We start from the raw sequence: 24,620 nt of genomic DNA, 5'->3' as shown, positions 1-24,620 counted from the left end.
CTTCCCAGTGGGTCACCCATTATGGGATTACTCTAGTCCCCTTCTCGCTTAACTTCGGAGTTCCTACGGAACCCGAAGCCAATGAGCTCCCAAAAGACCTCGTACTAGGTAAGGATGGGAATATATAAGGATCACTCCCCTGGGCGATGTGGGATGTCACAATCTACCCTCCTTAGGGGCCCGACATCCTCGTCGGCACACACGCGGTCAGGGTTAGGCTTTAATACCAAATTGTCACATCCCGGCCCAGGAGGGACCACTTCCCGGGCCCGCTCCACCACCGTAACATGATAGTGTCCGCTTTGGGCTTACCATTCCCTCACGGTTTTGTTTTTGGGAACTCATGAGCAACTTCCCAGTGGGTCACCCATCATGGGATTGCTCTAGCTCCCTTCTCGCTTAACTTCGGAGTTCCTACGGAACCCGAAGCCAGTGAGCTCCCAAAAGGCCTCGTGCTAGGTAGAGATGGGAATATATAAGGATCACTCCCCTGGACGATGTGGGATGTCACATTTTGGCCTTGACTAAAGGTGTTATTTTTTTTGTAGGTGCAATTTTGTCCAAGAAGGAGAAGGCGGAAATTTGCATCCACAATTTTCATTTCATTTATTGTAATATATTTTGTTGTAAACATTTAGATAAACTAATTTTTGTTATACAATATATTTCGATGTACTTTGTCTTCTTCATTTAGATACATTAAATTCATTATAATACATTTCGTTGCATACATTTAGGTACACACATTTTGGTACATACATTTCGATATAAACATTTAGGTACATTAATTCAATATAACACATTTCAGTATACATATTTAGGTACATTAATTTAATATAATACATTTTGGTGCATATATTTTGGTACATACATTTCGGTACTAACATGTAAATACATTAGTTCAACATAATACATTTCTGTACACATATTTCGGTACTAGCATTTAGGTACATTAATTGAGTCTTTCAAGTTTGAAGAATGTTAAATAAAAATAATAAACTAAAAAACTCTATTTTGTCAAAAAATGAATTAAAATTTGTGTAGTAATAAATTTAAATATTTAATGGGGAGACATTAAATAAAATGCACATTTATTATTATGAATTAAAGACACATCAAGGGATTATAATCAATATGTAATCTAACACTAGGTTTATTTTGAATTTCAATCTTCTTGAATGACTACAGTTAAAAAACCCAAAAAAAAAAAAAAAATATTACAAATACATGCCCACTAACCTAGGGGGAATTCTGGACTAAATTTACCCCAAAAATGAGTTTTGAGTTAAAACTCATTTTTGACCCAAGGGCTGAACCAGGTTGGGGTAGGTTTAAAATCTAAAATTTAAGTTTTACTCCAAAGATTGTAGTAGGTCTTAGATAAAAATTGAGTTTTTCATTGCCGCATAAAATAGAGTATAGAGAGCTTGTGGGAGTCAAATGGGCCTCTATAAAAACCTCCAAAATAGAAGAAAAATAATGCTTAACCATCTTGTTTCCGCAAGTGGTCATCTACCACAGTGGTGAAAAGTTACTGAGCCTTTGCATGACGACGTGTGTTCAAATCCTGTTGGTGGCTAATCTAACATCTAATTTAACAAAATCCATCGCATGACAGGAAAAAAACAAAAAAAGAAAAAAAAGACAAACCATCTTTGCTTCCAATTACAATCAACTATCATTTTTCGAATCACTTTCAAGGAGGGGAGAAAGTGTTTCCTCCTCCATCCTTGTATTAAAAGCTTCATTGCTAAGTCCATATGTTGCTAATTCATGAGGCACCATGTTACATTTGTGTCACTGCTTCGACAGAATAAAAAGACTGAACCTACTCTTCAAGTCATCAAACTCCTCTAAAATACTGCCATCTCTATTGAGACGCACACAAGCTGCATTAATCAAGTCCACACCTCTTTAGGATCAAGTTCCAAATAATAACATGAAACCCAACGTCATATGCAAATACCAATCCCTCCTTTGCTGCCACAATTCTGTTGTCGAAGCATCGAAACAGACAAGATCTTGTTTCGAGCAACATGCCATGAAAACTTCATCTTCATCTCGAATAACAGCACCAACACCTCTATTCAAACCTTTCAAAGAGATTGCACCATCAACATTGAGTTTGAATACCCCCACTGGGGGATGCGGCCATCTCAACTCCAACATCGAACGTCCCAGCCCTGATGCATTGTGTTGGTTTGTCACCTAAATTTCAAGAAGAAGGTACTCCGCCCACTTTCTAATATCATGACTTGTTAGCTTCTTACCGTAAAAAACATTTCACATTTCACTATCCAAATACTCTACACCATAGCAAAAAAAAATACGATCATCTCAATTGCCAGACAAAATGATTGTGAGCCACAAGTGCTTAAAATCATGCGATTTCCATTCATCATGAACTTCCACCCACCCTGTAGACTTCCATATTTCTTGTGACTTTTCACGTTCCCGAATGACATGCAACATTGTCTCCATTGCCATACCACACTTATGACACACCGGTGATGGGATCAACTTATTATGAAAAATTACCATTGTGGAGTGATCGGATTTTTATTATCTACGTAAAGGAGGTTAAAATTAAACAAAATACTTGTAAGAGTACCAGGATGTTGTAGTATAGATGTTCATGCAAGGTCGTTCTCCACAAGGACTATTTAATAATTTATGTAAAACAAATTCCTAATTAACTACTTAAAACTAAAATATTTAGAAATATGATTTTGACTTCGGGTAATATTAAAAACGAATTTTAATTAAAACCAAGTAGCAAATTCGGCCAAAATTAAGAAGATAAAAGAAAAGAGTTTTTTAATACCAATTTATAAAAGCACTAGGATTCTGCCATCACCTGGCAATCCTATGTATTTTTACCAATTACTTATGATTTACGCATGCAACTTTAAAGGTTAGGTTTTCCTAATACATATTCTCCTCGTGATATTCAAGCAAGAACGTATATCTAACATGCAATCCGTCTGTGATATTCAAATAAAAAATAAACATGCAAGACTCATTAAGTTCTATGAAAACCCTCTGAAAAACCATGCAACTCCTAAGATGTGATATTCATCTTAAGTGAAATTACAATTATTAACCACAAGAAGCAAAACCCAATTCTCCAATGATATTATGATTGAATTTCATCGAATTACTTTTCTAAAGATCCTAATAGTGATCAGTCATTAAGACAATTAGATGGTTTAAAACGATGATCAATAATTCAAATCATGCATGTAATCAATTATAAGCAATTAAATAAAAATTACATATTCATTATAAGGCTCAAGACTTCACCCTAGCAAAAGGGATTAGTTACGCATATTCATAATTAGATCATAGAAAATATTATTATGAATAAAAGGATTGAAAACACCTTAAAGTAAAAGTCTGAAAATCTTCGAGGACCCTAACGAATTTTCTTATCTCCAAAGTCGCATAAAAGAAGAAGTAGTGAAGATAGAGCTGGCCAACGCCTTATATCCCTCTCCAAAGCTATCACATAATTCCTTAAATAAAAGTCTTTGGATCCAATTAGGAAAACAAATAATAATAAAATATACTAGAGAATAAAATCCTAATTAAGCTAGGAGAATATGTAAGGGAACTATTCAGCCACGTTTTAGCCTCAAATCTCCTCCAAATCCTGTCCATGACAGCTTGTTTTAAAGATTGGAACGTTCTGAACACATCTCCGGAAGGGGCCGAAACCAAAATAGGCCATATTGGGCTCCAAAACTCGAAATCAAGCCCAAAACGTCACTTTTCCAGCAATATGCACTACTCCTTTATTGTATGGTCAAAAAATAACCGCTTGGTGGAAAAATCTAATATTTTGATACAATCAAGCTAAGCGACTCACAAACATCTTTCAACTAGAATTACTCCAAAATTCATCCATTTGATTACTTTTTTTCTCCAGAGAAATTCGAAAGTCCTATATTGAAAATACAATTCAAAGTATCAAAATTATTCCAAAATAATAACCCAAAAAAAAAAAAAAAGATTAGGGTTAAATATATAATATAAAATCTACTCATCGTGGAGCCAAAATATTTCCAAAACTTGTAGAGCCGACACGTGAACTTTATTCCGAAGAAGACAAGAATGATTTCATTAAATGGGTAGAGCCCACAAAGATTTTCACACACAATCCAACATCCCCGGAGGCTAGAGCAGTTGACTAAGACATCACAATCATTAAAGATAGAATTAATTACTAAGTCCTATCTTTAATACTTTCCTTCTTGAAAATCAACTCAAACAAGTAAGGATTATCAATCATATCTAATTAAGGATATTTCCAAGACAATCCCTGGACACTATTTAACAGTTCAAATCTTTGGCCAATTAGATGTCGTTACGTGTAGGGCAAAACTTTACACACGTGGCCGCCCCCTATCTTTATAAATATCTCATCTCCACCAGTTCCTGGTAATTTTTGCTACACACTTAAGCCCTAAACTCTCTCTTTCAAAGAAATTGACTTAGGTATCGAAAATCCATGACCAAACCTTCTCACCCACCTCGTGAGAGTGTGAGACTTTGGCTTTGATCAAAGATATTTATTTGTTTTGTAGATACAATTTCATCAAGACTGAAGACGACGTAATTTTTACTACCACAACCATGTTACAAGGACAAACTTACTGATAGCTTTCCACATTAAGAACTTGATTTTATTTGTCACCCTAAAAACTACGCCACACATTTATATCTCTACCACTCAACGCTTTACTGTACATCTATCGCGTTCTTTTAGGTATCGTTTGGTATGCAGACGGGACGGAACGGAACGGAATGGGACGGGACGGGACGGGACAGGATGGAACGGAACGGAGAGGGAGCAAAGATGCCCTCGGATGGAAACAAGGAGGAAGAAGATGGAGACGGAGAGGTTATAATTTTGTGTTCCACGGATGTGGAACGAGTCGTTACAGGGGGGTGAGGTGGAACGAAAATTCACCCAAAACTCGTTCCACCTGTTTTAGGCGCACCAAACGTGGGACGGAACGCCTTGTCCCACTCTGTTCCGTCCCGTCCCACGTACCAAACGGTACCTTAACTAGCGTGCAAGTGAATACCCGCTTTTAACCGTATGCCGCCCATGCGTCTCGTAATGCTCTATTAATGTCCACTCCGTTGAGGCTCTAGCGAAATTTGCATGAGTGCCTCCATTTCCTCCGAAAAAAAAAAATACAAAATGCAACAATTCCTCGTTCCACTCCCCTAGACCATTGGTTAGATAAAAAACCGGCTAGTTCTCAACAATCGAGGTGGTGAACATATCTGAAAGTTCATAGGTTTTGGAATCCATGGCTCACCATAGATACTCAAAGCCACCCCATTGCCAACCCTCTATGTATTGCCCGCAACAAGAGGTCCTTACTAAAGTAAGGAGCACCATACAAAAGATGGACAAGATCCCTCACCTGCCTCTAGTAGCGCCATCGTAGGACAGTAGCGAGCTCTGAAAATTTGTTCCACCAGAGAACCACACAATTCATGACAGATAACCTATTCAGCGAAATAAATTATAGACCCATGGTACAGTTATATAAATTTATGCCTCTGAGTCTTTTCGGCCCCCGGACTGGATGAATAAATATGACTTACTACTAGTTGTCTCCCTTTAAAAAGAAAAAAAAATATTAAATAGTTGAATCATGAATAAAAATAAAATGATCATTGTGAACTATTTATAATTGGTAGAGAGTAATTTAATCTTTTGCAAGATAATTCACTATTCTCATGAATAATAACTCCCCCAATTCTCCCTAAGAGCCAAATTCAATAAAATAGATGGAAATCCTCTTAAGCTGAACTTTGTTATGAAATGTCTCCAAAATGACTGAAAAAAAAACTTTGAAAAGGTAAATACGGGTTGAAAGTTCAAACAATAACTAAGGGATAGTTGCTATTTACATACTTATTTTTACTTCTCACCAGTGTTTTAAAAATCGGCCTAGGCGGAGAAGGCCCGCCTTGATTTAGAGAAAATCGTTTCGAAAAATTGGTCTTGAGCTAGGTAGTTGCCTAGGAGGTCCTAGGCGGCGCCTAGGCAGGTTAGGCGGTCCTAGGTGGATTTGGTTTTATTTTATTTTATTAATTGTGTGCTTTTTTATTTTTTATTTTCATGGTGGTATACATATGGAAATGGTGTACCTAATTTGCAAATGATGGATCGACTACAAGTTCATACAATTGTGAAATGAATTGGAGAACTTTTGAGGGGATACATACAAAAATAAATAAATAAATAAACTAGGTACAATAACGTTAAATAGTTTAGTCTATGTCAAATCAAATGCAAGGATCATGAACAAGAAGAATTTAGTCTGTCATCCAAGAGTTCTCCTCATTATGAGTATATGCTTACTGTTTTTTAAATATTGAACTTGTTGGATGGATGTACTTTGTGTATTCTTCTAGTTTTATTTTTGCATTTTGTCATTCTTTTATTATCCATACAAGTATAGTTTTTTTTAAGTGTAACTATGAACTTATTTACAACATATATAATAAATTTACATAAATCCGCCTAGGCCGCCTAGTCGCTACGCTCCTACCTGCCGCTTGACTAGCACCTAACATTTTTTAGAACCTTGCTTCTCACATAGTCTTGTAAATTTTTATCATTGATTTTCTTCAATTTATTTGATCTAACGACTGAAAACTGAAAGACGACTGAAAACTGAGAGAGAGGTGTGTGATAAGTAAAAATAGGTGTGTGGATAACACTACCTTGTTTAAATCACTAATGTAAAGTGAAATCCACCTCTAAGACAAATTCCAATGACTGGGGTTAAAACCTAAATTTTCTTAAAAATTTAGGTTTTAACCCTCCTCCAACAGTTTTAGCTTAAAATTTTATACCGAAATTATTAAAGAATTAGTTTAACTTAATTTTTTTCGGTAACTTTTTAAAAAATAAACTTTATGTAAATAATCCTAATATAGTTTTGTAAACATTTTAACCTAAAAATATTTAATTTTCGATGAATAATGAAAAAGCATTAAACCTATCTCATAGTTACGCATATGCACCAAATGAAAGAACATGCAAAACCACACAACCCGCCATTCTTAAACAGAAATACATAGGTGGATAGAAAGAAAAAAAAAAGGAAGAATTGTGTTGACAAAAGTGAATTTTGTGTGGATGTTTGAAAAAATACATAGGTATTTATAGAGTTATTGGATGAAATTTGATTTAGATAATTTTTTTAATTGTTTTAGCTGATGGAATTAATGTTGGGTTGTTAGATTTTCTTTTTACCATTAGATTTTTTTTATCACAATCGTTAGATTTAATGTATTTATAAATTTGATTTGAAAACATATTGAATCCAGATTGTTGGTTAAACCAACAGTCCAACGACGTGGGTAGTCGTTTGTCTTTCTGCAAATGGTTGACAACGTTAGCAACTAGGTCCCAACGCCACTAACCTTGGATGTGACAACCTTTCCCGAATTATTTTTATCGGTGGTGTGAAAAGACTGAATTGCCCTTGGATGTTAATTGGTGTTGTGGGTGATATGTTTTGGTTGTGGCCCAATTTATGTTAAGTCCTTAATATTTTGGAACCAATTAGGAACTTAGACTTAGGTTTGTTTTCTTGTTTTTGGTTGGTTGCAAACTGGACCACACACACACACCCAAACCTCTCCGTTAACTCTCTCTCTCTCATTCTCTCGGATTTCATCCATTTTCCGTACAGTTGTATGGACAAACCTTGGACCAATCATTTCATGCATGGATTGAAGATTTGAAGGTTGGTTTTGGACTCCTAGCAAGCCCAGGAACTCATCCATACCCTTGGTTGGACGTGAAGCCTTCAAAAACCCGAGAACCAAGAATTCTCGATTTGGTGCACTGTTCATGTAGTCGTGATCGTGGACTTTTCTTCGAGTTTTAAGGTTCTAGGAAGCTTTAGAACATCTTCACGAAGCTTGGGGAGTAATTTTGAAGTTTTTTGGACATCAGGAAGCTCAAGTTTATCGAGTTGCAGTAGTGGCCAGATTATCGTGGGTTTTTCTAGCGAGATTCCGTTGGGTTTAGTCCTAAAAGTGGTAAGGTTTTGTTCTACTCGTTGTAAGCTTCATTTTGGTACAAATTTCATGATTTTTGGTTAAGAAATGAGAAAGATATGAAGTTTTAAAGTTTTTCCAGAAATCGGCGAAAATTCAAGTTGCTGACAGCGGTAACCGGCGAGGCTCGTTGGAGAAGGAGATAAATATTCTGTCAGAGTTGACGGAATGTTCTAACGACATCAGGCAACACCGTTAACTTCTGTTAAGATTGTAACAAAATATTCCTAACGGCAGTTAACTATTCCGTTAGGGTTGGCCACGCGTGGGGGGCGTGTCTGGCCGTGCCTTGGCCAGCGCGTGTGTGGTCGGAAAATTTTTCTAAAAATATAGGGATACTCATGGTGTTGAGTAGATCACGTTGGTATATTAATATGGGGATGCTCGTGGTGTTGAGTAAATCATGTTGGTATATTCAAACACCCCATTTGAGTAATGTTTGAGAAGTTATTAGCTAGTTTCGTTTATGTGTTTTAAATTAACGTTTTTATAGTTGTTTCACATATAGGTGAGACCTATCCTCAGGACGAGCTTAGTCAATCGAGGCTTGGAGGCTACGACCCTTCCACATACCAATGAGTGGGCTTTTGTTTTCCATATATACATATATACTTGAGATTTTTCCTAGCAAATCGATTTAAATGAATTTGTGTTTAGAAATGCCATTCATATTGATTTATACGTAGATCATTGAATTAATATGGTATGCATAAATGTGATTTGATGCTGTGAACGCTCAGGTAAGTACCAGGTGAGTTGTAGATTGTGTTATGTAAATTGATGATTATATGAGATGTGTTGAGAGCTCATAAACTTGCACCCCGGTGTTAGTGCTCCCGCCATGGTTATGGCACAGTCCTTCACGTGATGTTTACCTCCCGCACCATAGGCTCACCTTGGATCCAAGTTAGGTGCACAGTCCTGTCGTACAAACTACTATAGGTGGTTCCGACTCGTAGGTGACCTGCGATTATTCGCACAGTCTTCACGTGATCGTAGCAGTAGAGCGCATTTATTTACACCCAGTCCTGTCGTACAGACCACTATAGGTGGTTCCAACTCGTGTGCAGGCATGATGTATGAGCTAGGAGTTCAATCGTACATGGCACTTTAGGTGGGTCAGGCTGATATGTTATTTCTCATTGATCTATTTTACCTGAGTTACTTATTCTATCGTATTGAGATATTTGGCATGACATATTTATGATTAAAGCTTGTTGAGCATGGTTATGAGATATGAATATATATATATATATATATATTCTATTTTATGGGAAATTATACAGGTTTTACGGCGAGGGGTTAGAACATTTGAGAAATGAAACGGTTTTGAAAAGCTTTGTTTTTGCCCACTCACACTTTCTGTTTTGCGCCCCTTCAGATTCTAGGTAGGAGTTATCGTTGGTGGCTTACGAGGTTTCCAGCGGAGGTTCTGGCAGAATTCACAAATGTAGGATCACCTTTGGGTGTTGTATAATTAGTACTTGTCCTATCGGAATGCACCTAGGTTATTTATGCTCTAGTTGTGTATTTCACACTCAATCTCGCACTAGCACCTTTTCTTAGCTAGTATTGTTGGTAACTTGGTTTTTATTTATTCGTATTTCTCTATATCAATATTGCTTTCGCATTGTGCACATAGTTACGTCACTCTCACATGACGGCCAACATGTCTCGATTTGGGTCGGGGTGTATCATTGGAGAAGCTTTATATGAGTTTAAAACTTAAATTTTGAAGCCACTCAGTACTACGGTCTTGTGGTATTCCTCTTCACTTAGAAGTGATAAGTCTTAAGTTTGAATCTCATATATGGCGAATTCGATATCAAATTAAGTTGCCTATTGTGTGGCTTAGCCAACCTCCCCATCTCTTTAGTGTAAAATATATCAATATACTTAAAAAAAAAAAACCTTAAATTTTGAATTTTAACCCCAACCATTGGAGTTAGGTCTAGAAGGGACCAAGTGACCAACCCAACCCATACCTAATATGGTGGCATGAAGAACTTTACGGTAATTAGAAGCAATGTGAGGTTTGTTGTAATCTTTACTAATTAATGGAAACCCTCTTTGCTAACCAAAAGAAGGTGAAAAGACAAATTAGTCTTTTATCACACAAAAAAAATGATGGGCAATAATATAATTTCATAAGTCCAAATTTTATTATTTTTATTGAAACCTCACCTACATGTGATGTTAAAATACTTTCAATATTAAAAAAAAAAAAACAAAATACAAATACCTCTCACTCCCCCACATTCTCTCTCTCCCATTTCCCTTCTCATTTTCTAAAAAAATATGTTCATACCCACAAAGTGGGTAAGCAAATATTAGTTTTAATGAAATTCTTTCTTTGTACCCTTCACATCGCGGCATCGCCCAAGCGTTTTTTGTTTTCCTAATTTTTTTCTTATTATTTATGGGGTTTTTTTTTATAAAAATAAAAATGTTTAGGCAGAGAGGGTCAGCCATGAGGCGTAATGCTAATGTTGGTTCGGTCGTTCATTCATATATATAGAATTCAATTCATCCCAAGTTTGCAAAGATCCTGAAAAAAAAGCCATTTGCTCTTTGCTCTTGCAGTGCAGACGACTGCAGTGGCTTCTCTCTGACGATATTCATATTCTGATAAAGGGCGGCAGGCATTGTGGAGTTGGAGAGAGGAGAGAGAGGACATTTTATTTAGATCCCAGCAGGCAGCAGGCACCAGCAGTTGAGGAGTTGGTCAAGAAGAAAGAGACTGGGACAGTTTGGGATTATTTAATCCCAGGACTAATACTCAAATCTGGAGGAAGGGAAGCAGCAGCCCCTCAATCTCAACGGTCAGATCCGATACAGATCGCCTTCCTCGGCTGAACTGATCGAGGCTCAGAATCTGATCCAGACCAATTCTCCACCCTCCGATCCCGACCCCCTCTCCGACTCCGAAAACAAGATGCTCAAGCGTCCCGGCAGGGGAATTGGAATGGGGAATCCCCAGTACGACTCCCTCTCCGACAGAATATACAGATACAGGAGCGTCATCCTCGTCATCTCAATCCCTCTCCTCCTCCTTACCATGGTCCTCTACGTCATGCCTCCGGGGGGTAATTTGAGCAACCAGCTCCCCCGCAAGCTGCCTTCCAAGACCTCCTTTGCCGTGATCTTCGACGCCGGCAGCTCCGGCAGCCGCGTCCACGTCTTCTGCTTCGACCACAACCTCCAGCTCCTTCCCATCGGCAAAGATCTCGAGCTCTTTCTTCAGGTCAAGCCTGGCCTGAGCGCTTATGCCAAGGACCCTCGCTCTGCTGCCGAGTCCCTCACCAGTCTTCTCGATAAGGCTGAGAGCGCAGTTCCCAAGGAGCTACGTTCCTTCACTCCCGTCCGCGTTGGGGCTACGGCTGGCCTGAGGGCTTTGAAGGGCGATGCTTCTGACCGCATTCTCCAGGCCGTATGCATCTTTTTTCTTGTTTGGAAATTGCAATTTCGTTAATTTTCGGAAGCGTTCACTGTTTCATTCATATGTTTGTTATGTTAATACTTCAAATTTCAAAAGGTTAGGGATCTGCTCAAACAAAGAAGCAGCCTCAGCTCCCGCCCTGATGCCGTTACTGTCATTGATGGAACTCAAGAGGGTTCTTTCCAGTGGGTACGTTTTACTCCAATTTTTGAACTCATTTATATACTAGCTGTACCCGTACCTATAGTATCTGTAAAATGCCTTCTTATACAGAAGAAGAATAATTATGATTCAGCACTTTGGATCACAGTACTTGATTCTGTCATATCTAGTTATTCATTTGTGTGTGCTAGACTGTCTAAGTACATCAAATAACTCAACAATTTTGGAAAACCAAGCACGTTTTGAAATTTGTTATCCGGGAAGCTTGCGTATGTGAGAGAGAGTATGGTAACAAAATTTTGGGGAAGCAATGTGCACACATATTATTTATCTGAAACTAAAAAGAAATGGAAAAAAAAAAAAAAAAAACAAGAGCAGTCATGGCTACACATTAACTTCCTTCTTGTTTTTCAGGTGACAATAAACTATCTACTAGGAAATTTGGGGAAGAAATATTCAGATACTGTAGGGGTGGTTGACCTTGGGGGTGGATCTGTTCAGATGGCTTATGCTATCTCAGAGGCGGATGCTGCAAAAGCACCCAAGTTATCAGATGGAGAGGATGTATATGTAAGGGAAATGAATCTTAAAGGAGCTAAATATAACCTTTATGTTCACAGGTTTTCCTCTTTCCTTCTGCTTAATTGATGTCAGGATTTGGTTTTGTGTATTAATAATTCATTATTTTGTTTATTGCATTCAGTAGTTTCCTTGACTTCGTTGTAACATAACTACTGTAGAACGGTTTTCCTAGGTTAATTGCTTTTGTATTTTTTTATGCAGTTACTTGCATTACGGGTTACTAGCAGCTCGAGCAGAGATTTTAAAGGTTTCTGAAGATTCTGCCAACCCCTGCATCTTAGCTGGATATTACGGTATGCTGAGTTGCTCCATTTTCTCTTTTTTGAGAAAGAAACGACATTTTATTGCTCAAGACAATAAAAATACACAAGTGGACAAGAAGTTGACAAAAACTCAAGAACAAACAACAAAACAAGAGTTGCTCCATTTTCATCTGAACAACTATCTTTTTTCTTATATTTTAAATCCCCAAGTCTTGTTCTTCATCCCTCTAGCTGAACCATCTAGCTTTTAAATATTTTTTGTTATATCTTTGTTTTGTATACAATGCTCCTCTGGAATATATCAAAATTGTCGTAAAGTCTGCAACTCTGTTGACTGCAGAACATTGACCATTGTTCTATATTTTAAATGAGTGAGAAATCATCTGATATGGGGTGGCAGCTCTATATTGTTTTTACTTTCTGTGTTGTGGATTTAGTGCATAATATGCTGTTTGTTGGGAAATCTTGGTATGTTGTTCAGGTTCTTACACATATGGAGGACAATCTTATAAAGCATCAGCTTCCTCATCTGGATCAAGTGTTGAGGAGTGCAGGGGGGTAGTTACAAAGGCACTCAAAGTAAACGAAGCGACATGTTCACACATGAAGTGCACATTTGGTGGGGTATGGAACGGTGGAGGAGGGGATGGACAAAGGAACCTATTTGTGGCTTCATTTTTCTTTGACAGAGCTGCTGAGGTATTTCACCATCCTTGATTTTTATATATTATTACTTTGATGTGCATGAAAAAGTTCATGGTTTATTTTAGACGACAAAATGTTTTTGCTAACCACTTATTATACATATGCCTTACCAAAAAACAAAAAAAATGTTGTACAAATGCAGGCTGGTTTTGTTAACCCAGACGAACCTGTTGCCAAAGTTCACCCTGGTAACTTTGAGGAGGCAGCTAAGCGTGCTTGTGAAACTAAACTTGAGGATGCTAAATCAACGTATCCACAAGTTGAGGAGGGAAACCTGCCATTCTTGTGCATGGATCTAGTCTACCAATCTACATTGCTTGTGGATGGATTTGGTGGGTCTTAGTTATACTTACTGAGTTAAGCAAGTTGGAAAATGACGTTTCATCTAAACAAATTTCTAATATGTTCGTACCGGTTGCTTCAATATCTTAAACAGGTCTTGATCCCTGGCAAGAGATTACATTGGTGAAGAAAGTTGAGTATCAAAATTCCTTGGTTGAAGCTGCATGGCCACTAGGGAGTGCCATAGAGGCTGTGTCCTCATTATAAATGCAAGTTACATTATCAGCTGAATCACCTATTGGAAAGACAAGCCCTTGAATTTTTGGCACCGGCGGTCTTTGAGCTCCATGATCAGTAGTGCCTCAGAAGCCGACCTCGTAAACTGATATTGGGCTGAATTGGGAATTGGATTTGGTCTATAATTATGGGAATAATGAGAGAATATAGTTGAATTTGTTTTCATTTGTAATTATTCAGACTTAACTATTCTTTAGAGAACAATTTGATTCAATTAGTTGTACTAATTTTGTCGGCTGAGCAAACAAAGTGGTGATACCATTTCCATTTTTTTCGTTTGCGTCTGTCCTTGTCGTAGGAGAAAAAACAATTGTTTTTAATTTGTGTTTGCCATTCAGTTCATTTTCCTTCATTTGAGTTTCCAACTTGAATTCAAGTTGTTGGAACCTTAATTACATGCGCAAATGGAAATCAAACCCATGTTCTTACTTCAATGGTTTTTGTGTCTATAATTTGTCTTTCTTTGCACATCCTTATGCATGACTTTTGATTTGAATAAAATCAAAGAATATAAATAAACAGAAGCGTTAAATTTGGAAAAAAAAGAAAGAAAGAGTTTCTGTGTAAAAGAAGCTCAAACCATGGCCGGAGGATACCATGTGGGCTTGAGATGGTGGGGTTTATAGTTGGGCCTTCCTTGGGCCATGGCGGAGTTTTCAGTTGCGAGCTGTGAAAAAAGTAGAGAATTTGCTTGTGGCTTTTTTATTTGCACAACTTGGTCTTAAACCAAGCCTTCACCGCCAGAGCCAGACTGGGGACAGACTCGTCGCTCGACGCCTATTGATAGTGATAGTACGAAGTTATAAAAACAGAGGTGGAAATCATTCAGATTTTGAGGTATAATACAGGAGTGAGAATTTAGGATTGCTTGCCTCTGCCGAATTGAAGAGCAGTTGAAAACAGGTACATCTTTTACTACTCGAATTTAGTATTGGATTGGTTATTTTCACAAACAGTTGGTAGGCTTCGTAGAAATGAGAAAAATGGCGAGAATTACATCACTGTACTCGAATTTGCTACGTAAAGACACGCATAGCTATGTCTCTGTCGTGCCCATTGCTGCTGCCTTTGCCCTGAAGCAATTCCCTGATGCTGCTGTATCAGCACCTCCAACGCATTTCTTTACTCCCGTCCTCCCTTGGTCTTCTTCTTCGACGAGCTCACACTCCAAGTCTCCAAACTCAGCTGATGACGATTCCACAGCAGAAGAATCACATGTCAATGTTGCTGTTGCTGACGACGACGAAGATGATGATGATGATACTGAGTTGGGAGTCTCGGATTCGGGTCTTTCTCGAGATGTGAAAAGCATTGTCGACATCTTAAGTTTACGGAGCGAGTCGCTGGGCTCTGAGATGAAGAGGAAGCTCGATCAATGCGGCATAGCAGCCTCGTCAGAGCTGGTGGCAGCGGTTCTTTCACGCGTTCGCAATGATTGGGAATCGGCATTCACCTTCTTCCTCTGGGCCGGAAAGCAGCAGCCGGGTTACTCTCACTCGGTGCGGGAATACCATTCCATGATCTCCATTCTAGGGAAAATGAGAAAGTTTGACACTGCCTGGGCCTTGATTGATGAGATGAAAGGTCATTCTCTCGTCACTCCTCACACTCTCTTGATCATGATCAGGAGGTACTCTTGCGTTCATGATGTTGGCAAGGCTATCAATACATTCTATGCTTATAAACGCTTTCACTTTGTGGCTGCCATGGATGACTTCCATGGCCTTCTCTCTGCCCTTTGCCGCTACAAAAATGTCCAAGAAGCTGAGCACTTGCTCTTCTGCAACAGAAACGCCTTCCCCTTTAACACCAAGAGCTTTAACATTATCCTCAATGGTTGGTGCAATATCATCGTCAGTCCCCGTGAGGCCGAGAGAATTTGGATGGAGATGACCAACAGAGGTGTTGTGCACGATGCTGTCTCCTACTCATGTCTCATGTCTTGCTATTCAAAAGCCTCTAACGTTAACAGGGTGCTCAAGCTCTTCGATCGGATGAAGGCAATGAAGATTGAACCCGATAGGAAAGTTTACAATGCGCTCATTTATGCTCTTGGAAAAGGCAGACTTCTGAATGAGGCTATCAATTTAGTGAAAACAATGCAAGATAAAGGCCTTACGCCCAATGTTGTCACTTTTAACTCCATCATCAAGCCTCTCTGCAAGGCCAGGAAAATTGATGAGGCTAGACGCATACTTGATGACATGTTGCACCAAGGCCTTCTTCCCACAATTCAGACTTACCATGCTTTCTTCCGTATTTTAAGGACTGGTGAGCAAGTGTTTGAGCTCTTGGAGAAGATAAAAAGTTTGGGTTGCCACCCAAATACTGATACCTACATAATGTTGATTCGAAAATTTTGTCGATGGCGCCAGCTTGATCACGTGTTCAAGTTGTGGAGTGAAATGAGTGAGAATGGAGTCAATCCCGATCGTAGCTCATATATTGTGCTGATACATGGGCTATTTTTGAATGGAAAGCTCGAGGAAGCCTACAAATATTATATAGAGATGAAAAAGAAACAGTATTTGCCAGAACCAAGGACAGAAGAGATGCTTCAGGCATGGTTGTCCGGTAAGCAGATTTCCACATTCCATACAACAGATAAAGAAGATGATCAATTGGACTGGAGTCACCTGAACATGAACGCTAGAGTAACCCCCAAGAAATCTCATCAGGAAAAAGATTTCCTTCGGCAGCTGGAAGCTAGGAAAGTTGTAAGAGAGCGGGGCTTTTCTTTGTGGGAGCCATAGGTTTCAATGAAATAAGCAATCTCAGTAGTGCCTGATCTTGGTATGCACATGGTCATGGCCGGTCACCAGCATTCGGCATCAAGTTTCGGTGGACTCTATACAGGTGCATATCATTCTCTGTCGGTGTACACTCAACTTTTTACATTTGTTGTCACAAACAAAGAACTACAATATTTTAGACTCGCCAGTCAACTCAAGCATGTTGTGAACTCCAACATGGGCATTGGCATCTTGCAAATGGATTTGTGATTTGGGTTATATCCTCTGTTAAATCAGATTCTATTCTTTATTTTGGCAATTTATCATCCCCTCTTCTGTTTATTTATTTGTTTATTTTTCTGTACATATTTTGATTCAAATTTATTTCATACACTGGAAGTTACACGTTTGAACAGAAAATGGTTTGGAGAAGAGGGGCAGAGAGAGAGAAAAATATTCAGAAGAAATTGGAACATAAAAAACTTCTATGAATGCATAACTACAAGAAACACTTCCAGTACACTGCTATTTTTGTTTGTACATGCAGTGTATTACTTGGTAGTGTGATCGTGTTCACTGTTTTTGGGACCTTTTCATGGATGTTGGACATTATTCTAGTTAACATCAATATATTCAAGAATTTATGATATATGTGTTAAGGTCAGCACAACAATATCACATAACCCCTAAACTCTAGTGGTGACTCCACCACATATATTTGAACTGACATTTTGGTGAATCAACCAGGACTGAGTCATCACAGTTAGCTCATATGGTCTATATGATCGACGATGGGTGGTGGGAATGACATGCACACAATTGTGGTGGCTTTGTGTGCTGTTACGACTGACTTAATGGCATCATATCATGGAAACTTTTATTAATATCCCTGCAGCATACATTGGTGACAATCGATGTGTGCTGCTGTATAGTGTTTTGCTTGCAGTTGGTGACAAGTGGCCATAGGTATGTATTGTAATTTGAAAATGGTATAGACATTATATTTACTAAAAATTGTATATTTGATACGTATTGGGATAATCTTACTAGAATGTATAATCTTCATACGAAAAAATTATGCGACTGTCTTATTTGCGATTGGAGTTTAGGGATAGTTCTTTTCAGGCTCCATTTTATGATTGGAGTACTGCTGTGTCTTAGTTTTCATTCATGTAATGTCCGGATGTTTTAGCTCTGTTTTGCGGTTATAGTTGAGTAGTCTAGCTTGTCCAGTGGACAACTTGTACTATTGATGTAATGTTCTTGTTATTACTAATAGCACATTTATTATAAAAACAGAAATTTACTGTTCTTTGTAATTTGACTTGGATTTTGTGATGGACATAATTTTGATTAGACAGAAACGGTTTCCAGATTAGTTGTATATATTTTATTTGCCTACCTTATATACTTTGAAAAACCAAAACCAAAACCATCATGCATATTTTACTTACCGAGTTAGTAGTTCATGCCTGCATTTCAATGGTCAACCTTCAGGTATGAGTTGACAAGAGAAAATAAAGATATTGTTAACAGTTGTGGATCTCATTCTCTAGTCTTTGTGGATATGCTTGGTGGGATCTTTTACAGAATTTTTTTGCACGCAACTTTTTATCGGTTGCTGTATAATTTGTGGATAAAATGAATATCGTTCTAGTTGCAGATCTTTGATACTAAAGGTTTTTGGTGTATGGAGACTCAATGGCATGGGTTTGTTATTAGCATTAGACAAATCCTTGGGCACAGCTATGTAAAGAACATCCAATTAAGTTTATGGATGCTATATGATGGTTGATATGATGCCAATTTTGCATAATATGATCATGATGATTAAAGCATACGTGAATAGATCTTGAAGTCTGAAAATGATCTATGAATTTCCTTTTTTGCTGACAATGATCTTTGAAATTAAGTATGTCAAATTACTTTGTAGTTTTTGAAATTGCATTGAAACGAGTCTTGAAGTTGCTTAAAAACTTAAGACTATTCAACCAAAAAAAAAAAAAAAAAAACAAAGACTGGTCAACTATTTGGATTACTTCATATTCCATATTTAACACTTCAAATGATGTTTCTCGAATTTTGGGCATCGCTGTCAGGTATAAGAGCAAAGGAGGTATTAGATCTCATTTAGGTTGTGGGATTTGGTATCCTTCTGCTTGCAGAAGTAGTAGTTCTGAAGTTATTGTAAAACCTAGACAAATTAAGTGTCAGATTACATTCTTATCAGAGACAACGAAAAAAAGAGTAAGATAACTAATCCCATATGTAAACTTCCAAGGGATACCAAATAGTCCTCAAATATTACACCTCTCGAGCCACTTGTAGTAGACTATGTTTGTGTTACTGGTAGACCTCTGGTCAAAGTTGATCTGTGTGACTGAGTTTTGCTGCAGATGATTTCTCTGTCTTTCTGATCTACTAACTAGTAATTTTACTTGTTGGTATGCGTATAGGAATAGATAGCCATGTACCAAAACATGTGTGAAGATGATTTTGGTATTTCACATTGGTGTTTCCTTGCAAATGGTCTTCAGCTCATTCATGAAAGAAATTTGTTTGATCAGCTATAAAAAGGGGGCTTAGCCCCTCATTTGTAATTATCCAGTTCAGAAAAGTTATCAAATCATTCAGAAATTAAAGTAGAAGGTGCATAATCCTATTTGAGGGAGCTTGTCAAGGGGGCAATTGTCTTCTCTTGAATGTCTTTGAGAATTTCTGGCGTTTAGTCTTTTAAGTTTTTGTGATTGCACTTCCGCTATTTTGGTGCAAAGTGATTAAGGACTTTACTAACTATGAAGCTGTCATTTTTAAGTAAAGTTAATATGATTTAGGTTTCATGTCGGCCAATTAACATAACGGTATAGAAGGTAATGGGAACATAATAAACAAAGAAAATATGTACTCATTGTTTGGAAAAAAAAAACTTGTTTATTTTGAAGTAATAATAGATTAGAGAAATACATGTGCGTTTTGAATTATCAAGAGTATACTTTCAAGTCTCCCACCTTTCCACTATTTTCTGCAGCATCCAATTAAATTAGATAGGTGCACGGGTGATTTTATGACACTGTCTGGCAGACTGAAGCTATAGTACTGCAGGTATGTGCTCACCTGTTAATGGATTGGAATAAAGCTTTTTGCTAAAGTGCTATGCATTTTCGTGCTGATTGAGGTGAAGTTTTATAACATGCAGATTTTTGTGCTGTTAAAGGAATATTGAAACTAAACTCTTACCAAACTTGTGTTGAGCCTGTGCTTATCTAATTCAGAAACTATGTTGCAGCCTATATCAATTCCTCATATTCACGGTTAGTAAACTGTAGTCTCTTACCACTTATACTTAGTCGTGATCTGTTGTGTTGGATAAGCCTTTTTAATGACAGTGCTTGTACGGCACCATTGTAAAATTAAATGCTCATGGAAAAAACCTCCTTTTCTTTTTCTTTGATAGCATGGAAAACCTCCAATATTGTTGGAATATAATTTTGGAATTTCCTTTCCTATAGCATTTTAACCGTGTCTATGTGGCTCTGAAAAGAGAAACTAACTTTTTACTTTCAGGGGTAGTTTCTGGTTAGTCCTAGCTCATGTTGTACTGTCTCAAAAAAGAAAAAAAAAGAAAAGGTTTGGTGCATGAGCACTTGACATTGGATAAGCGTTATCCATTAGATTAGGTGAACTGCACGTGGAAAACTACTGGGGGTCACGATCACGACCTTTGTAGCAGGCAATCAGCCAATGATGGCCATGCTTGTATATATAATATTACCCCCCCCCCCCCCTTTGCAAAGTCAATTTATCTAACCAACTCAATGTGACAACCAATGACATTTGGTTTAGGCTAGGAGTTGAAGTTGCTTCATGCGTGCTGGGTTGAAGCTGGGTGTCGCAGAAATGCCTATCATTTACCTAATCTGTAGTTTAAAGATAAAAAGATATAATAGTTGTAAAACTTAGTGTTGAAATGGATCGCTATGGTGGCTTTGAATGAGAATATTGAACGCAGGGGCTGCTCATTGTCATCACTACTTTTTTGTTAAGTCTGTTTTTGCTTTATAAGTTTCTAACCGGAGAGGATATTTGGTATTATTTATTCTAAGTTTCTAACCGGAGAGGATATTTGTTATTATTTATTCTATATCGCCACTTTAGCCATGGTAATTTGACACTCCTCGCTTCTTGGTTATTTAATGTGTAGTTTTCAAACTAGTACCGTATGGAGACTCAAGTATGGGATACTTGGTCAATTATCATAGGACAGGATAGTAATTAGCGTTGTTGATTTCGGTGTTTACATATTTGACGTGATTATTTGATTTGTAGGTGAACAAGTTACCTAGTATTTAGGAGAGGAATGGAGGTAGGGGAAGAGCATTTAAAAATCCCAGGTACTACTTATTTTGCATCAGGTATGACATAATATTTAAAGAGTTTATAATGAACATTCGTGCATAAAACCAAAGATAATGTGAGTGAAGCCCATTGTCATTGTCATTGTCATTGTCATTGTGGGTTGAATAAAGCATATTTGAAGAACAATAATTAATTTAATATGACTTGTGTAGAATCATCTTTTGGCTTTTGCTCATTTCTTAATAGACAAATTAGTATTCCTTTTCTTTGCAGATGCTCCAAAAACCTTGCATACCACACCTATTTGTCATTTTCTTCTTCTTTTTCTCCTCCTGGGGAATCATGCCAGCGGCCCCAAAGTATGATTTGGTATAAGCATTCTGCACCGAAACTAGTTAATGCAGATACTTTGTGATTCCACAAACTCGGCCTTGCCGGTTTGAACTGGGAAAACTCCGCATTAGGGAGACAATTCTTGAAAGACGCTAACCTAGGATTGTGTTATTGGGGGGTGCATACCATAACTTTGGATGATAAACAAATTTCTCATAATAAAAAGACAAAAGGGTTGGGAAGTAAGTGAAATGGTTGGACATTTGGTTAGCTATGATTGGGGCACTTGGCTTGGAAGATGAATGAAGTAATGAATTATTGATTTGGCTGAAAACAAATATCTAAATAAGGATGTGACTCGTAAAGAGGCTCTCTTTTAGCGGATTAGACTGATCTGGAAATTAGTAGTGTTGTTTGGTATCAGTAACAATTAACAAACAAATTAATGGTCAAGTCAAAACATTCAGAAAACTTGTGCACGTACTCCTTAATCTGTATTATGAATTATGGGGTACAAATCCTTGTCAATGCTTTTTTTGTAAAAGGTTCCCTGGCTGATATGAACTACTCGATGTTACCGTTATTAAAGGAATCAGTATTTGTGGGTGGATGAATGAATGAAATTAGGGGTAACTATAGGGACAGTCGCGTGCTTAAGGGTGTCTTGATTTTGGCTGATGATTCTTCTCGGACTTACAATGCATCAATTGTTAGGATAAGCTCACACGCGCATGATTCATGAAATAAATCATAAGTTCATAACCAGATGCTTTTCTTAGATTGATGCATAAATCATGGTCAAAGTCTTCAATTTGAAAATAAATCAAGCTCCAATCAGTAATTACTAATTAGGACGGATGTGAAGGCTAGCTGGCATGATATGATAGCGTGATTAAACAGTTGAGTCCACCTAAACCAAAGAAAATTAAACACCTCCAACTCCAAGTCTGTCATACCACCTGCTTGAGCTTGACCATCTACTACTCCTTGTCAAGCGTGTGTGTGTGAAGCATTTTAAGAATACAAGTGGGTGGTCCAAAATCCAAACTCCAAACCTCAAACTACACGATTGAGTTGCTTATAAGCAAAGCAGCATCTTTTATAATTTTGCTAGGGCTGAGTTTCAACCACATGTTCGAAATTGTAGGTTTCATTTCTACATCTAGTTTAGTATGTTGGATTGGATAGGATAACTGACTACCATTAGATTAAACTGGATAACTTTAATCCTATCATACAATTGGTGTTCAATGGGATGAACAAGTCGGATAATGTTAACTAATGCTATTTTACAAGGTTGAAGCTACTATATAACATTATCCAGATTGCTTATCCCATATGGAACACCGGATTAAAAATATCCAGTCCAAAGGTATTGCTAGATTGTAATCTATCTAATTCTGTGCACCATACAAGGCCTTAGCCTTCAGCAAATTTCCCCTTCAGGTTTTATAAGAGTTTCCAGTTTAGAGGAATTGCATGCACTGATTAAGAACAAAAACGACTTTCATTTGTTTTCTTTCTATATTTCAATGTGGTTTGAAAATTGATTTTTATTTTTTTATTTTCTTTTCAGTCTTCTGTGCAGGCTAACTATTTCAGCTTATCTTTATTTTGATTAATAAGTTTCCACCAAACAACATATCATGCGTGCATCTCTTTCTATGTGTTTACTTTCCACTAATCAAAACACAAATATGTCATAACTTAAATATAATTTTGTTCCAGCCATCATTCTTCATTTATAGATTTCTAGCCAATCCCATCGCCCCACATACCCTCCATCATTCCTCAACAGTTCATGTGGATAAAGATACATTTTAGCAAACGTAAAAAAATTGATTAGATAACTATTTGGCTTTTAGTTTTAATTTTTTTGGTTTTGGAGATAAAAGGGAGAAAGCAAAATGGAAGAGTGGAAGAAGAATGGTAGGAGAGAGAGATAGTAAATATAATAGGAATGACACAAAATGAAAACTAAGGACTATATGCCATTTTTAGCTCGAAAATGTGCAAAGTTCGTCTTCAGCAATGAAGAAGTATTCTAGTTAGGAAGCAGACTATATTTAGCCACCCAACAACATTTTTTGTGATGCCCACGTGGGCTTCCTATCTCTTGTACAAAAACCATTTTAAGTTGTTTTTACTTTCAAAATTTTGTTTTCATTCTTTTTTCTTTATTTCTTCCTCTCTTTCTCATCATCATTTTTCATCTCTCATTTCTTCCATATACTTTTGTAGTAAACAAAATTCACCCGCTTTAGAGGGACGTTATGTGTACCAAAGTAAACATAATGCAAGTACCCTTAGGGTGTGTTTGTTTCCCTTCACTAGCCCTCACTGGACTGGACTAAACTAAGAGGTAGTCCAGTCTCATGTTTGTTACTTCACGGGACTAGCTTTAATGGGAGTAAGCCGGACTTGCCTCGACTAAGGACCGTGCTAGACGGTCTTAGTGAGAGACGTCGCGAACCATGGGACTAGCTAATCCCTTCAATCTCTCTCTGCTCGCGTCCTCTACTCTCCTCTCTGCTCGCATTCTCCCCCTCTCTCCTCGTCCCCAACCCTGAATCATGAACAAAGACCTCGACTCGAACTTCAATCGGAGAACTCACGAGCTCCATCGTCTGATTCACCTCCGCTCAAACCAAGCTCATCGGTCGCGCCCTCCGATTTGGCTCCTTCCCCCTAGACCTTAATTTTCGACGGCAAGGACTTCGGGCTCCATCCTCCTTGACCTCTTCCACTGCTACCTCTACTCCGCTTTGCCCCTCGCATCTCCTTCTTCTGTGCTTCCCACAACCAAAAAACCCATAAAAATTGAACCCAGAAAACCCATAAAAATTGAACGTAGAAAACCCAAAAAAGGGAAAGTGGAAAGAGACAGTGGCATAGATAAAATGGTAGAGAAATAGGAGAGGGAAGGGATGCAGTGGGTGGAAAAAAAAATGAGAGAGGAAGATGAAATGGCAGTGAAAGAGAAGATGGGAGGGATGCAATGGGCGGACAAAAAAATGAGAGAGGAAGATGATTCTAGAAAGGAAGATGAAATGGCAGAGAAAGAGGATAGGGGAGGAATGCATGGGCGGACAAAAAAAGAGGAAGATGATTTCAAAAAGGAAAATGATAATTTAATAATAAAATATTAGTATATATGGATTAAATTAATGAAAAATTATTGTAAATATAAATGTAATAATATAATATATGAATCTTGCTTTTTAGTCTGATATAACACCAAACGCTTCACTAAATCAGTCCAGCTTAGTCTATTCTAAGCCAATCCAGCTTAGTCTTTGAAGTTAATCCAGTTCAAGATAGTCCGTTACAACAAACGCACCCTTAAGGTTTCGCCAAAGCTTAACCCTTGTA

The 24,620-nt window shown here is 37.7% G+C and overlaps 2 protein-coding genes across 2 annotated transcripts; both read left to right on the top strand.

Annotated features, from left to right (window-relative positions):
• The first annotated feature begins 10,363 nt into the window (after positions 1–10,363).
• On the top strand, positions 10,364–14,098 carry LOC137745103 (apyrase 2). The gene is made up of 7 exons (XM_068484983.2): positions 10,364–11,527; positions 11,633–11,725; positions 12,113–12,318; positions 12,482–12,573; positions 13,025–13,242; positions 13,391–13,580; positions 13,685–14,098. Exons 1-7 carry the CDS (start codon positions 11,033–11,035, stop codon positions 13,795–13,797), a joined length of 1,407 nt encoding a protein of 468 aa, XP_068341084.2. The 5' UTR covers positions 10,364–11,032; the 3' UTR covers positions 13,798–14,098.
• A 437-nt stretch (positions 14,099–14,535) lies between these two features.
• Positions 14,536–17,861, top strand: LOC137746123 (pentatricopeptide repeat-containing protein At5g15010, mitochondrial-like). The gene is made up of 2 exons (XM_088681292.1): positions 14,536–16,683; positions 17,307–17,861. Exon 1 carries the CDS (start codon positions 14,802–14,804, stop codon positions 16,578–16,580), a length of 1,779 nt encoding a protein of 592 aa, XP_088537418.1. The 5' UTR covers positions 14,536–14,801; the 3' UTR covers positions 16,581–16,683; positions 17,307–17,861.
• The last annotated feature ends 6,759 nt before the right edge of the window (positions 17,862–24,620 follow it).

This window comes from Pyrus communis, chromosome 12, assembly GCF_041283825.1.
Source record: "Pyrus communis isolate YQ-2024b chromosome 12, ASM4128382v1, whole genome shotgun sequence".
Classification (NCBI taxonomy): Eukaryota; Viridiplantae; Streptophyta; class Magnoliopsida; order Rosales; family Rosaceae; genus Pyrus; species Pyrus communis.
This window is presented reverse-complemented; position numbering and strand designations above follow the sequence as displayed.